The sequence below is a fragment of the Xenopus laevis genome, chromosome 1L, assembly GCF_017654675.1.
Source record: "Xenopus laevis strain J_2021 chromosome 1L, Xenopus_laevis_v10.1, whole genome shotgun sequence".
Taxonomy (NCBI): domain Eukaryota; kingdom Metazoa; phylum Chordata; class Amphibia; order Anura; family Pipidae; genus Xenopus; species Xenopus laevis.
Genome location: NC_054371.1, coordinates 97,705,819 through 97,722,930, shown reverse-complemented (window position 1 = coordinate 97,722,930; position 17,112 = coordinate 97,705,819). Strand labels below are relative to the sequence as shown.

Below are 17,112 nucleotides of genomic sequence, written 5' to 3'. Positions count from 1 at the left end.
TGCAGCCACCAATTGAGCAAATCCCCACAACAGATACAGGAGCAGGAAGAGAAGAAGTATGACCAACCACAGCCAGTTTGAGAAGGGATACGTGAAAAACATTCAGAATCTTCATTTCTGGGGATAACTGAAGACGAACGGCCACAGGATTGATGAGTTCAATTATGGAAAAAGGCCCAATGAATTTGGGGCCTAACTTGGCGGATGGAACCTTGAGGTGAATGTTTGTAGTAGAGAGCCAATCATCTTGAAACAGAGAAATATGGCATCTTAGGAACTGTTCATGAGCTTGATTGACACGTTCTGAGGCTCCATTGGACTGAGGGTGGTAGGCCGAAGAAAATGTAATGAGATGTTGAGGGATTTGCATAATGATCTCCAGAACTTGGAAATAAACTCTGAACCTCTGTCTGACACAATTTGAACAGGAAAACCATGAAATGAAAAATGTGTTGAATGAATAATTTAGAAAGTTCCATTGCAGAGGGTAATTTATGGAGAGAGATGAAATGAGCCATTTTACTGAACCTGTCAATAACTACCCAGATGACCATAAAACCACGGGAAGAAGGAAGTTCAGCAATAAAGTCCATGGCTAAATGTGTCCAAGGCCGAGAGGGAATGGGTAGTGGTAGTAATAATCCTTTGGAGGAAGTGTGACAGGATTTAGAGGCGGCACAAATGGAGCAAGAAGAAACAAAGTCCTTAACATCCTTCTGTAGGGAGGGCCACCAAACAAGACGGGACAATAACAACTGTCTTCTTGATCCCAGGATGACCAGCCTGCTTGGAACTGTGTGACCGATGAAGAATAGTCTGACGAAGGTCCGGGGGTACAAAGGCCACTCCAAGAGGTGTATCAGCAGGTGCAAAAGCTTAAGCCGACAAGATTTGAGATGCCATCTGAGGGAACAAAGCAGCAACAATCTTTGCGGACTGGACAATTGGCTCATCATCCTTCAAACACGAATCAATCGGAGAGAAGCTTTTGGGTAAGGCATCCACCTTTTTGTTTCTGGTGCCAGGTCGGAAAGTGATGACAAAATTAAAACGTGAGAAGAACAAGGACCATCTAACCTGTGTGGTGTTCAGAAGCTTTAGCGTTTGAATGTATTCCAAGTTCTTATGGTTTGTAAAAATGGTCACAGGAACTGTAGAGCCTTTAAGGAGATGCCTCCATTCTTCTAATGCCAACTTGACTGCCAAGAGTTCACAATTGCCCACATCATAATTTTGTTCTGGCGGAGAACATTTTTTAGAGAAGAAGGCACATGAATGAAGTTTCCCGTCATTGAGTTGCCTTTAGGAAAGCACTGCACCAGCACCCACTTTGGAGGCATCAACTTCTATGAAGAAAGGGAGAAGAGGGTATGGATGTTTTAGGACAGAGGCAGAAGAAAAGGACTTTTTACAAAAGACATCACCAAAGTCCTGATATGCCAGGGGAAGAGAACGAACATTTATTGAAGAACAAGATAACTTCATGACTGCATTAGTGGGTAAACAATTTTGCTGTTTGCTGGCAGTATGGGCTCCAATGAGAAATCTGGCTTCCAGCCCAATCAATAGTGGGATTGTGTAGTTGAAGCCAGGGCAACCCCAGGACATCGGGTGTGGAAGGGCAATTAATAATAAGAAAGGAAAGGGGGAATGCCCCAATCATAACAAAAAAGTTCCGGTGTAGAATGTGAGATATAGGCCGTGGATAACGGTCTGTTGTCTATCACCAATATACAAAGAGGAGTCGGCAAGGGGTGCAGAGGGATATCATGCAGGGTAGCAAACGTCTGGTCCAGGAAGTTTCCTGCAGCACCGGAATCCAGAAATGCTTGTGACATGATTTGCTTGGCAGTGACTTGAAGCTGCACAGGGAGCATAAATCAAAGAGAGGATTGGTGGGGAAAAGGATCAATTCTGCCCAGGTGAGTTCCCCCAAACTTACCTAGACGCGGAAGTTTCCCTGCTTCACCGGACACTTAAAGGCAATGTGAGCCTTGCAGTATGGCATAAGCCAGCAGTACGTCTGCGTAACTTCTCTTCTTTGGACAAACGGGCTCCCCCGATCTGCATGGGTTCCTCAGAAGAAGAAGTCGAAGCAGAAACAGGTGGAGTAGGGAGAAGCAGTCTCTGAAATCGAGAGGCCAGTAGAGACTGAAACTTCTTGCTTCTCTCCCTATCAGACAGGTGCTCACGCATTCTGGTGTCAATCTTACTGGCCAGAGCAATAAGATCTTTCAATTGCTCAGGGAGGTCACGGGATACCAGATCGTCCTTAAGACGAGTAGACCACCCCTGGTAGAAAGCCGCATGATGGGCATCGTTACTTCAGTTCGTCACAGCCGCTAACGTTTGGAAGTCAATGGCATACTCGCTGACACTGCGACTTCCTTGGTGAATTGCGCAAGGACTGGAGAAACAAATCAATGTCATGGGTAAGAGGGGAGTTCTTCTCCCACAAGGGAGACGCCCACTCCAAAGCTTTCCCTTGAAGATGTGTCATCACGAACCCCACTTTAGCCCTCTCAGAGGAGTATTGCAAAGGCTGGAGCTCGAATTGTATTTGGCATTGGTTCACAAACATGGACAAGCCTGTGGATCTCCATAGTAGAGTGGGGGAGCAGGAACCTTGGGCCCTGAACAATGAGCTGGAGATGTACGACTGCTGGAAGCGAGGCTGCAGGAGGATTGACCGTCAATTTGTCCAATATGGCCTCCAATGCTTGGCCGAAATGGACCTGCTGGGCCTCGTAAGACTCCATGCGCGAGGCCAATCTGCGGAATGCTCTTCCAAAATCAGGATGAGGTGGAGCTTCCTCAGAAGGGTCCATGGCCCGATTATACTGTCATGGCCCAAAGGCGTAGTTTGCAGTGCAGACCAAGGAGGAAGCAAAGTATAATAACACCATTCGTGGTACAAAATGTGTAGGCAGAAGGGTCATCAATCCAGGCAAGGGTCAGTTCAGGCGGCAAAGTTTCAAGTTTGAGATACAGGCAATATAATTCAGTCAAAATAACACCCAGGAACACTATTTAGTAGAACCTATAATCGGGCAATAATCCAGGCCTCTGGCGTCCTTATATATTAGATTTTTCACGCGCTGCGGAATGCTCTTCCAAAATCAGGATGAGGTGGAGCTTCCTCAGAAGGGTCCATGGCCCGATTATACTGTCATGGCCCAAAGGCGTAGTTTGCAGTGCAGACCAAGGAGGAAGCAAAGTATAATAACACCGTTCGTGGTACAAAAGGTGTAGGCAGAAGGGTCATCAATCCAGGCAAGGGTCAGTTCAGGCGGCAAAGTTTCAAGTTTGAGATACAGGCAATAGGTCAAAGATCAAGAATTCAGTCAAAATAACACCCAGCAACACTATGTTGTAGAACCTGTAATCGGGCAATGATCCAGGCCTCTGGCATCCTTTTATATGCGCACTGACGCCGCATGGTTTGATGCTGGCATCATTACGCTGCGCTGGAATGGTGCGCTGGCGTCCGTCAACCCATGTAGCTCCCCTGGGCGCACCATCTTGGGGAAGATGCCAGAAGAGTAGGGAGCACCAGCGATCGCTCCTTACAGAAATCAAATAAAAGGATGCCAAGGTTGTAAGTTCAATTCCCGAATATAGGTCTGGGGTGCACTGAAATGGCTGTTTGGACTGATTCCTGGTTCCTGACCCTCCTACTTTGATTCTGACTATGCTGATTACTGCCTGCTCCTGACTTTTGCCTGGATTTTGACTTTTTGGATTTACTTTTTTGCCTTGACTTTGACCCCTTGTGTTACACATATTAGATTGTTCCAGCCTTTCTGTATTACTGCTTCCTCCTTGGTCCTGACGTCAACGCCAGCATCATGCACTGACAGTATATTTGACCATGGACCCCACTGAGGAAGCATCGTCAGACTTTGAAACAACATGGCAACACATATGAAGGCCTGTGAAGCTCAGGAAGCTCGCATAGGGCAAGTCTTGGAAGCCCTTCTCTTCCAGATACCTACTTCTCCAACTGTCGCTGGAAGTCTACATCTTACAGCTACAACAATGGCTATAAAGAGCCTCCACTATACAAGGGTCTCCGCGGACCTGTTGGGGCTTTGTGAACCATTGTCCCTTATATTTGAACTACAACCTGCTATGCCTCTAAATGAACTAAGGTCATCTGCATGTTGAAGGGTAAAGCTCTGTAATGGGCATCTCGTTTCTGGGAAAAGAATTCTCTTCTTATCCATGATGCCAAAGTCTTCCTTCGGGCCTTCCAGACCATCTTCGATGCTCACTGTGGCATCCTCTTGCCTCATGCAGATCCACCTAGGGAAATGCATTGTGAGTACACAGTTGAACCCAACCTGCAACCCAACCCGCATCCAGACCCGCAACCTGAATACTTACCTGCTTGGACCCACTACCCGACACGACCAGCAAGTACCTTATCTGCAACCCGATCCACGAACCGCTGACCATCAAGAAACAGGAAGTGCTGTCATTGTAAACCGGAAGTGACATCATTAGAAGTAGGCATGATCAGAAAAAAAGGAGTAAAACTCGCTATTGAGAAGACCCGTGACCCGACCTGCAAACCCGGAGAACCGGCCACCCGCGTCTATATCTGCTCCTGAAAATTCTACCTGCAATGGGTAACCCACGGGTACATGCCCTGCTGCAGGAATCTAGCAGAGACCACCTGGAATAATGAGGCTTATGTGACCACATTCTCTCAAGGATTGTCTAATAAGCTTAAGGATTGTATCGAGAGATCTCCATGAACAGCTGGAGGACCTGATTGCCCTCACTATCAAAGTTGACACCTGCCTTAGAGAAGCTCAAGCAGAGAAATGCTGTGGCAAAAGATTCCAGCCATTTCTGGCATCCCGGTTTCAAAGACCTCTTCTTCAGAGCTCCGCGTCCCAGTCCATTTCCACTGAGGAACCCATGTAGATAGGAAGAGCACATATGTCTGAACAAGAGGAATTTCAGAGATGCTCTGCTGGTCTGTGCCTGTACTGTGGCAACAGGCTCTTTTTGCCAACAACTGCCCTTTGAAGCAGGAAAACTCCAACACCTAGGTAAGAAAAAGGTTGAATCGTCTCCCTATAAGAATACTCATAGATTCCTACTTCCATTACATATTTATCTGGTGTCCAAAACTGCTAATTGTTAAGTCTCTCTCAACTTCGGGGCAACTGGGCGTTTCATAGATTCTGCTTTTGCTGAATGCTTTGGTATTCCTTTACTTCCAGTGTCTGTTCCCTTTGCAGCTATTGGTGATTGACAGACCACTGTACTCTGGAATAATCTCAGAATCTATGAAGGAATTATCTCTGACTGTGATAATGGGCCTGGGTTTACCTTTTCTTCACTTGTACTACCCTACCATGGACTGATCCTACAATTAAATTCTCATTGGAGTCCTTGCTGCATCAAGAATTCTCTGCTTTCTACTTTTTTCATAGCATGCCTGTTGCTTCCACAGATCTCCAGACCCTGCCCACTGCATACAAGGACTTTTCTCATCTTTTCTGTGAGAAATCTGCTGAGACCCTTCCTCCTCATCATCCGTAAGGTTATGCGATAGACCTTTTTCCTGGAACTATTCAATCTAGGGCTGTACCTATCTTCTATCTACATCCAAAACCCAAACCATGAAAGAATACATCTAAAACTATCTTCATCGGCCATCTACATCTCTTGCTGGGGCAGGGTTCTTCTCTGTGTAAAATAAGGATGGAGGTCTTTGTCCCTCCAGGGGCCTCAAGCTTGATCTTCGTGGGGTTTATTACTTAATCCAGATATGTGGAGGGAATGAATAGAAGACAGCATTTAACACCAGAGATGGACATTATGAGGATCTAAACATGCTCTTTGGGCATTGTAATTCCCCTGCTGTCTTCCATGAAGTTGTTTATGACATTTTCAGACAAGTCATCTACTTGGATGAAATTTTAGTTTTCCCAAAGACTAGACCAGTCAAAGAACTCAGGTGTTAAGTGAATCCAGTTTGAGGAAAAATTCACTTAACTCTCTCTCTTTCTTGGTTCTATTATCTCACTTGAAGGGTTTGAGATGGATCCTGCTAAAGTCACTGCTATCCAGGATTGGCCTCTTTCTACCAGCACAAAAGCCATACAGAAATTTATTGGCTTTGCCAACTATTAAGGATTTCTCCTCCCGTATAGCACCCACCTTGGCTCTCATATATAAAGGAGAGTAACCTAATGCTACGCCTCCAGAAGCCTTGGAAGTTTTTTCATCTCTTAAAGAGACTTTTTCTTCAACTCTAACTTCTTCAACTTTTTCTTTTCCTCCAACATCCTGACCCTCTTCAAACTTTTTTATATTAAAATTTACACATCCAACATTGGAGCAGGAGCTATTTTGTCCCAAAAACAAGCATCTGATGAGAACTTTCATGTGCCTGTTTTTCCTCTTTTGAACAGAATTACGGTGTTGGAAAACTGGAATTACTCACTATCAAACTAGCATTAGGAGAGTGGCAACATTTTTAGAAGACATACCTCATCCTATAATCATCTTTACTGGCCATTAGAATCTAGAATATATTCAGGCTCTCAAGAGATTGGATCCCCTGCAGGCACATTGGGCACTCTTTGCATGGTTCAATTTTATAAATTAGCTATTGTCCTGGTCTCAAGAATGAAAAGGAGGACGCTCTTTCTAGAAGTTTCATTCCAGAGAAACTGTCCCCTTTCAGAATTATTGCTTCACTGGTTCTGCAATTTGCATCTCAGATCCAGTCTGCTCAGTCCTTTGCTCCCTCAGATACCCCTATTTAGTATGGCTTATATTCCTCCAGACGTCCACCTCTATTCAATAGGAAACTCACTGCTCCAAAGAAACAGGTCACTTAGGAGTAAAAACAATTTTGGATCTGCTACATTGCTACACTGACATCAAAGGCTTTATCTCTTCTTGTACTGTTTGTGCCCCTTCTAAATCCAACCATTCAATTCATTGTGTTCTTCTACAGCTCTTGTCTATTCCCTCCCAACCTTGGGCCCACTTTCATAAAATAACACATTCTATTCCTCTACACAAACTCCTGTTGGAGCTATCTCAGCTTTATATATCATATTTTTCGACTTAATGGATTTCTTGTAGAAATGGTGTCTGACAGAGGTTTTCAATTTATTTCCAAATGTTGGTGATCCTTATGTAAATCCCTTGGCTTTACTAAAATTCTGCAGAATATGTTAACCAAGCTCTTGAGCAGTTTGAGATGTCATGTATCTCTTTGCCAGGATAACTGGTCCGATCTCCTTCCTTTGGTGGAATTTGCCCATAATAATGCATCTACTGGAAGATGTTTATGGTCAACATCCCCAAGCTTTTCCCCAGGATTTTCTCCTTTCAGATATGCCAGCAGCCAACGACATCACTACCTATGTGTCCAATCTGGAGTTCCACTAAGGCAAAGAGGATTACCTTTGTACAGAAAAAAGGATATAGGAAATGTATATCTTCTCCTCTGTATTCTGTTTGAGACAAAGTTTGGCTATCCACCAAGAATATTCCTTTAAAAAAAGATTCCCTCTCCCAGACTGGGCCCTAAGTTTATTGGACCCTTCTCTATCCTGGAAATAATCAGTCTGGTGGCTGTTCAACGTCAACTCCCCCAGTGATGCACATCCATAATGTGTTTCATGTGTCCCTTATTAAACCTGTGATTTCAAACTGTTTTCTCTGGTCAACTTCCTACTCATTGTCCATGTTAGTGGCCAGCACAAATATGAGATAGAGAATATACTTGACTCAATTTTCCAGAGACTAGTTACAGTATCTCATCCATTGGAAAAGTTTTGGTTTTGAGGAAGGTTCCTTTCCTCCTCGGCACATCCAAGATGGCAGTGTCCATGGTTCCCACATGGCAGAGTGACATCATTGCAGTTTGGCCCCAATTTCAAAATAAAATTGCACATTCCATTCAATGCCTAGATATAACTGTTTTGTGAGTTACTGGGTGTGCTTAAATTGCTTTTTTAATTCCTAGTTTCTGATACTCCTGCTTTGATTCTGATTATGCCGATTGCTGCCTGGATTTCAACTTTGAGCCTCTTAACCAATTGTGTGCCACATCACAGGCTATTCCAGCCTGTCTGTATTACTACTTTCTCCTTGGTCCTAAGTTTAGCACTGGTAAGAAAATGCACAACAACACATTATCCCCAGACATGACCGTAATATCACTGCATTAGCTCACCCACAGAAGATGACTGTGCAGACCAGCAGGGTCTATTAGGACGTTTCTGAGAGGCAGAAATTTAAGAGCATCCACGTTAGTATGATAACGGCTACAACTTGCTTAAAATAAAACCCTTTGAATGCTTTGTTTCTAGAATTCTGACGCTAAATTTGTTACTTTGCTGGAGGACTTTTCATCTCATTTTAACACTACTCACCCTACCTAGGGAGGTGGGCTGTCCACAGGGTCCAGTAAGAATATGGCTTTTGATCATACAAATGGAAAAAATATTAAGGTTAGGATGAAAGTGGCTAAAAACTTTTTAAAAATGTATGCAAATCACCATTCACACAAGTAGCTTATTGTGCAAACACATTGTTCCTTATTACTTAAATATTAACTATTATTTGAATTTATAGTTAGGAACTGCTATATTACTTTTAATCTTGTCATACTCTGGCCAACGTTGCCACTCCTAACAAAGTTGGTAACTTATTGACCTGTGTAATTCGTGATTGGACCAGCAGTAACAATAAATACTTAACTTTTTACAACCTCTATATGGTACCTAACATGAGTCTCTGTTAATGTGTTTATTGACTTTACCAGCAATGTGTATGCAAGTTAAAATGTTAATATGTCAGTGACGTAAATATTTATACATAGCAATCATAAATGATGCTTTCATCATCCATCCATTTTTCTTACTGCTGTCAAAAAGAAATGCTAAACTATGTAGAACTGTAAGAGAAAAGTTTATAATATGATGCACGTACTACAAAAAATGTATTTTGCTTTTTATTTTAGTGCTGGAGTTGGAAGGACTGGCGTATTCATTACTCTAAGCATAGTACTGGAGAGGATGCGTTATGAAGGCGTTGTAGATATTTTCCAGACAGTGAAGATGCTGAGGACACAAAGACCAGCTATGGTACAGACAGAGGTGAGACCCTGTTTACACAATAGATAGAATAAAGTTTCCCCTGTACAGTATAAAGTAAGTCCCAGAAATGGCAGGGATTTCTAACCCTTTCTCTGCCAAAAAAGAATGTTCTTTCCAGTTAAGAGTTATTCCCTCTGCTTTGACAGCCTTTGCCAGTGCAAAATGGAGTAATGACAGCCCTCTGAACAACAAGCCAAGAGGGCCGTTTTGCTTACCACAAAACAGCAGTGCTCTAACAGCACTGCTGGTGCACTGCAGGTGCTTTGTTTGTTGTTTGAAACTTGGCAGCCAAGAAAATTCATATCCGCTATTTTAATTTGGGATCTGTACACACCACATAGTGTTGTAAATCGACACATCAAACTGCTCATTAGATCTCTGAAGTTTATATTTAGGGTGATTAGCTTATGTGTGTAAGAAAATCAACGGTTGGGAAAATCAGTTTGTTTGTTTCAGACAATTCAGTGGTTATTGTAAATGCTACATAGTTACTTAGTTACATAGTTAAATTGGGTTGAAAAAAAGACAAAGTCCATTAAGTTCAACCCCTCCAAATAAAAACCCAATATCCATACACACCCCTCCATACTTTCACATAAATTATATATACCCATATCTATACTAACTATAGTGTTTAGTGTCACAATAGCCTTTGATATTATGTCTGTCCAAGAAAACATCCAAGCTACATGTTTAAAGGTAAAATATTCTAGAATTTGTTTGCATTACCGTGCAATATCATATCCTTGATTGTGATATCAACTGACTTTTCATTGATTTTTTATTACTGGCTGGGAGTTGAGAAAAGTGTATTTGCTTCCATCACTGTTTGTAAAATGACCACTATAGTCTTTTGCTAAATGAGGTCCAGACACAAACAGCATTGCAAACTGTACCAGATTTGGGGTACAAATCACATTTTCGGGTAATTCTATCAAAATGTGGCTGCGCTACAAGTTGCATCCAATGAAATTATACCCAATGCATCAAAACTGTTTATGTGATGCTTACAATGTATGCAGTTTTAGCTGCTCCGTATCATCATGATTTTGCTCTGCAAGAAAGAGTAGAACCAAAGTTTTCAGCTTTCTTTCAGTTGGCTGTTATGATGTTCACCTAATCACAAAATCTAAAGGGAGCAAATAGCCCGGGGTTGGACATGCTATTTTATTACAGAAATAAATTATCTAGACAGAACAGATGACTATTTTGACCCAAATCCGGTGCAAGTTTTGTGAGTGGAGGGTTGGAAGTTCAGGATCGTGTTTAGATGTACATATCTTATTGAACTGGATCAATATGTACACTCCATTGAATCCATTTAAGAGCACCTGCACTTTAAAAGAACAGTTCAATGTAATGTATAAAGGCTGGAGTGACTGGATGTGTAACATAATAGCCAGAACACTACTTCCTGCTTTTCAGCTCTATAACTCTGAGTTAGTCAGCGACTTGAAGAGGAGCCACATGGTACATATCTGTTCAGTGAGTTTGCAATTGATCCTCAGCATTCAGCTCAGATTCAAAAGCAACATATATGACCCATGTGCCCCCCCCTCAAGTCTCTGATTGGTTATTGCCTGGTAACCAGTCAGTGTAAACCAAGAGAACTGAAAAGTGAAAAGCAAGTAGTGTTCAGGCTAATATGTTAGAAATCCAGTCACTCCAGCCTTTATACATTTTGACTAACTAACTATATTAGAAACATTTTTTATTTTGCACAGCCTATTTACACAGTTTTTATTTTTATACTGAACAATTCCTTTAAGGCTGTTTTCAAAACTGACCCATTATTTCTTTCTATATTTAATTTTTGCTTTAGAGTAGACCTTACACCTTGCAAAGTGCTTAAGACAGCTGTGAAGGGGGGACACCTATGAGGCCCTTTGCCTGTTGGTACTTCAATGTGGACTGCTTAAAGAATAGACACTCCTTTCCTTTCAAAATTTTTTTGTAATGAATGTCCTATAAAAATGTAAATATAGAAATGCAGGTATGTCTATTCAGAGGTAATTTGATGCAAACATTTATACAGTACTGAACTAGTTGGCAAATTAGCATAAAACGTGTTAGTATGGCTTCTTGGCTCTTACTTTCATTATTTAATTGTGTGTTTTATGTTGATCTGGCAGTCTAGTGAATGATATTAAAGAAAGTACAAGGTTCAGTAAAGAATGTTTTCTGGTCCTTGTATGTGAGCATCAGTATTTTACTTTATTTGCTATGAACCAAGTTTGAATTAGCATTAGTTTAAAGTCTACCGTAGGATATAAAATTAATGCAATATTTGTTGTTTTGTTTTCAAAGGACGAATACCAGTTTTGCTATCAAGCTGCTCTGGAGTACTTGGGAAGCTTTGATCACTATGCAACATAAGAAGCCATTGATTGGCGGATTCTGCCAACCACTCAAGTCTAGTGCAGCCTCTGCTGACCCTTTTTAAAGAGCCTGAACATAAATTCAAAAAATCCAAGAATTTCTGCACCAGGGAAGGGTGGGTGGTCAAATAATTTCTAAAGACTCAACATTGGAACTCCTTGGTGTTAAGAAACCTTTCAGGACTTGCAAGGTCAAATCTGCTTTAAGCTACTTGTGGGCTACTAAGCAGTGTTCTTACCTTGGACGGTTAAAGTGTTGCCAGCTGATCTTAATATCTCATGTAGTTTGGAACAAAGGAAGTGAAGACATTCTGTTGTGTTCTAGAGATTCATTTTGTTTTATACATTTAAAGTTTGAAGTTTAAAAGAGTTCTATAAAGAAGGAGCTCCATACTTTCTATGATAGTGTCTTAATCTAACAAGAATCCCTCATAACAGACCACTAGTGCAAACTAGGGTACTGATTCACTAACACTGATTATCTGAGCTCAGAATGCTTTTTCTTGACTTGCAGCATTCCTTACATTTTAATTCAGCTTTTTTTCCCCAAAATTAGTTGCTAAAAGTTCATGCCCCTTATCTTTTAAAATTCTTGAATATATGAGATATACAAATGTACTGTATCCTAAGTGACATACAACAGGATTGAAACGGGAATCTACTTCTACCTTGTGGAACAAGCTTCCATATATTTTCTGACAATGTCTCACTTTCTGCATTTCCCTACCCATGGATGTAGTCCAGAATCCAAGTGCCGCTTGTATAATAAATATCCAGAAAGATGTTTTGACTGTATGCCAGTAGCTTGATTTATAGTATTGTTGTATCTGTATCCAAGTGAAATTAACTAGTCCAGGTTTTTATACTGTATTACCCAATCCCTCTTTTTTAAGCGAATTGTCAATGAAATTAAGAGAAATGTGGTACTGCTCATTTTCTGTTCAAAGTCTATTTTTTCACTGTAGAGATGTTTATGTGATGCCTACAATGTATACAGTTTTAGCTGCTCCTTATCATCATGATTTTGCTCTGCTAGAAAGAGTTGAACCAATCAGAAGTTTTCAGCTTTCTTTCATTTGGCTGTCATGATTGTCACATAATGGCAAAATCTAAAGAGAGCAACTAGCCCGGGGTGGGACATGCTATTTTATTACAGAAATAAAATATCTAGACAGAACATATGACTATTTTCATTATGCCGTACCGTAGGGAGGTCATTTGAAAATATGCTGTGGACAATACAGTGAAAAATAATTCACACAGCTTCTTGCCCTACAGGGATCTACTTTGTGCTATATTTGTTCTTAGCAGCATTTTGTTTAACCTAATCTAACATTATTACAGTTTAAAGGGCAAATAAAGCTACAACGAAGAACATATATCATTATGGGATGTATTATCTAGAATGCCTTTGACTTGGGGTATTCCAGATAAAGGTTTTTTTTCTGTAATTTGGAGTGCCATATGGCTACTAAAAAGCAAACCTGTCAGAATTTGTTGTGTTTAAAAAGAACTCCAGTGGAAATTGTATAATGGTATGATAAATAAATCCTATACCTGTATAACGCTGAGAAAATAAAGGCTAAATATTTGGGGATAATTGCCACTTTTAAAGGTCGAATTGTGTCAACATGTTGGATTCCTTACCAGTAAATTATAACATGGCTACATCTAAAACATGAAATTTAAAGGATGACCTTCTAGAAACTGTACATTTTCTTTGTAAAGATTGAAATGCAAACTGTTGCCACTTTCCAACTGTATTTGGAAGAGAAACCAAATGTGGTTTGTAAACCACAATGTATGTAGATATATAACCTTTTTATTAAAGGAAGACTGAAAAACAAATCAGCCTTTTTTTTTTTTAAATATATTCTTATTTTAGCTTTTTGGGGGTTCACTTTGCATTTTGACCTAAATTAACACTGACCAGACTGTTTTTGGAACAAGGCATTTAGAAACTATCCATATATAGTTGCTTAGATACACATTTTACTATTGAATATTTTAGGTAACTGTCAACATTGTTAAATGTAATTATAAATGGATATTCACTTACAGAAGAAAAAGTAATCATGGGTGCTTATAGTAAAATAAGCTGTTAAGCAAAAGAAAAAAAACTTAACTTGCCAAAATTAAACGGTGCAAGTAAGATGTAATATCAAGTAATGATGCTATTGCGATAGTCAGAGGAAGTAACTGAGAAAATAAAGGACAAAAAAGTAATAGTATATTTTAAAGTATATATTCAAATGTTGCAGTCCTCACATATGTACATATGTCCTTCCTAAACCAAGTCCCTGAATAAAAGCACACCAGCTCAGCCTCAAAAAACACAGCATTATATCTGATTAAGTGGTGGAGAAAAGATAAGAGAGGTTTATGAACACAAACCACTATATGTTTTTTGCACTCAGCGCCACCATGAGTTCCCCAGGCCCTTGTGCTTCAGAAAAGCTTATGTTTTTGGCAGTGCTGTATTCATCAGTGGTAAGGCATGTAGGTGTTCCAATCCAACACACTAATTTGGGCATCATTCAGATGGTATCTGGTAGGGCAGCTCATTGCTCTGGTGGGAGGTGCACTGTGGATTTGTAAATGACAACTAAACTCTATGCAAGTAAACCTTCTAGCTGTTTAGAAAAAAGCTGTAGCACCAGGAAATTGTGAGCTGTAGTGGCTAAATAAGCTAACGCCTGCATTGATGGCAATGTTAAGTTACACCTAGCTAATCCAGGGAAGTTTGAATGGAGTTTTGAATGTAATCCATTGTTGGGTTCCTTAATGTTGTGTGCCACAACTTGTGTGTTCTGTATAATGTTAGCACACCCAGCTTGGGTGCTGTGTGCACTACGGACTTTACAGTACTCCTGTAGCTGGTGCTTAGGTTTCAAGAATATGCAAACCTTTTAAAAATTTGATTTAAAATTTCTCAGGGCACTTTTCTAAGCACTTTTGCAAATTACAATTTTTTTCGTTTCAGAGCTTATGAATAATGAATTTTGTAAGTGCCACCTACTGGTCAGTTCTTCTGACTGTCCAGTCAGAGAGATACATATTCAGAAGGAAAACAGAAAAGTATTCTTATGTTGCTCTGCTCAGAAAAGGGATAACCTTTCCCATCACCAGAGCAGCATCAGAACACTTCTCTGTTTCCTTCTGAGGGTATATTTCTCTGACTATACAGTTTCAAAAATATTGGCAGTTAATAATAACTTAAATAGCTCTTCAACTGAAAATAGAAATCATATAAATTGCAAAGGTGCTACGAAAAGCACCCTATGCAATTTTACATTTTTTAATTAAGGTTTACTTATCCCTTCAGTTTATGACCTAGTTATGCCTAAGTAACATAGTAAGGTTGTAAAAAGACACGAGTTCATCGTGCACCTACTTGACGTAAATTCCTTTCCTTCTAGTCCCGACATGTCAGTACACATAGGGCATTGCCCCTCCCAGACCTGGAGGTAGGACCTATAACATAGCCAATCAAAATGAATCATGACCAATAAGACCACATGACTTGGAAAACGATTGACAACAAGAGCTACAAAACTAACCACTAAATTACAGAGACCGGCACTTGAGGATCAAGCATTGCAGATTAAGAATAACCATATTCTGCTTAAAAAGGTTCCCTCAGTGACTAGAGGGATACCTGCAATATGGTTATTTGACAAAACCCCACCTGGGGAAGAACAAAAATCCTGCAACTGTTAAAACAAAAGGACACAACCAGAATGATGGCAATGGCCATCTCAGAACTAAAACACCCTAGAAACCACCAGGAAATCAATCAGATCAGAAACTAAACACCAGTGCTGGAGAAATACACGATCCTCAGCAATAGCGAGTGGCCCTAAAAAGACTGGTCCTGCAGCTTAATGGAAGCAGCTCAAACCAGTGCTGACCGGAGTCAACTCCACACCAGAGATCAGCCCAAGATCCAACAACTCCATGCTAATAATACCTAATGAAGACTTAACTAAATGAACACCAACTCTGGGTTATCCTAAATCAGCATATCATTGTAACCATTGTAGAGCCATGCTGGTACGGCCCAGTAGCTCCACCAACCACCAAATCTAAACTGGGCATACAACAGCACAAGGATAAGCTGCTGAACCAACCAATGTGACTAAAGGCCATCTACCAGTAAGATATGCTTTTGTCCCAGCCAGCTGATACACAAGCAAGCAATGGGACCCAAGCCAATTGCAGTTCTAGAAAACACCCACAAAAGCCGAGGCCACTACATCTCAAGCTGCACAATGCTACAGTTTATGCAAAAACTGAAACAAACCTGTGACCATACATAGAAGCTACTGAATCCAATAGGCTACAGCCAACAGCTGGGGTCACAATCCAAAAATCAGGCATGCCAGAAGCTTATAGCCTACAAACACTGGTACCAACCAGCAATGATGCACAATCCACTGGCAGAGAGCCAGCCACCATACATACAACCAGTGGTGGACCAGCCAGCTATTATGTATTCCAACATAGATGTGCAAGGCCATTGTCACACTAGCAGGCCAAGATGCCCCTCAGCTGAAGTGTATGCAAAACACCAGAGTGGAATTCTAATACACAAGCAAAGCTTATTGTGAATGCCACCCTTGGGGACAAGGTCACCAACTGCACTGGCACCTGACACAAAAGTCAATTTCCATACATGCAACAATGGAGCACAAGCCAGTTGTTGAACTTGCAAAACCCTGGTCCACAAGCCAGCCTTATTGATAATAAGCAGTGGCATACAAGACCAAAAACAATGCATGTAAGGCAGAAGCAAATGTTAGCTGTAAGCCAACAACATATGACCAACCTCAGCTGCTGAATACCAATCATTAACAAAATTAGCTATGGGCTGTGAAACTCAGAGCAAACACCAGCTGATGGTACAACCCATGTTAGATCCAACCAAATAGTCAATCATGCCTACTGCTGGTGTAACCAGAACCATGCCTGCAAGGATAGTAGACAAGACAAAACCAATGGCTGTTGTCCTGCCAAGTATTGCCGCAAAGCAAACAGACATGCCCACCAAGGGCCACAGCAAGAATAGTAACCATGCCTATCAGCCACCACAGCCTGGCTGGTGGCCTATGCACCATAGATCACAGCAAAGACTGGCCGCCACAAGCTCCCAAGGACTATAATAAAAACTAGCGGCCACCTTAGCCAAGGGCCACAGAAAGGCCAACAGCCCAAGAACCCTGGTAAAAGGCAAGTAAGCACCTAAGTTAAGGGCCATGAAAACAGGCCCGCAGCCATAATAACCCTGGTAAAAGGACAACCAAACAAATGTGCCAAGGGTAAAAGACCACATGAGTCAAAGGCTCATGCAACAGGCCAGCAGAACAAAGGCCCTTGTAAAAGGCCCGCAGATCCAGGAGCAGAGGGCCATGGTAAAAAGCCATGGACCAAAACAAGGGCTCTAACCCAAGCCAAGGGCCAAAATGAAAGCCAGAGGCCACACAAACCCAGCTCCCTGGCGAGAAGCCCGAGGCCACACAAAGGGTCATAGACTACAAGCTGGCTTCAAGCATGTTAAAGTGCCAATAGACATAACAGTAAGTGCCCTTCAATCTACC

At 41.2% G+C, this 17,112-nt stretch overlaps 1 protein-coding gene across 22 annotated transcripts in view; it reads left to right on the top strand.

The window, feature by feature from the left end:
* LOC108711853 (receptor-type tyrosine-protein phosphatase S) overlaps positions 1–13,363 on the top strand; it is a 554,677-nt gene extending 541,314 nt beyond the window's left edge. For all 22 annotated transcript variants that reach the window (XM_041560777.1, XM_041560762.1, XM_041560744.1 and 19 more), the window contains 2 exons: positions 9,002–9,137; positions 11,445–13,363. In XM_041560777.1, the coding sequence (XP_041416711.1) occupies positions 9,002–9,137; positions 11,445–11,513 (205 nt within the window). In that variant the 3' untranslated portion in view covers positions 11,514–13,363. The remainder of the gene's footprint in view (positions 1–9,001; positions 9,138–11,444) is intronic.
* Positions 13,364–17,112: the final 3,749 nt, after the last annotated feature.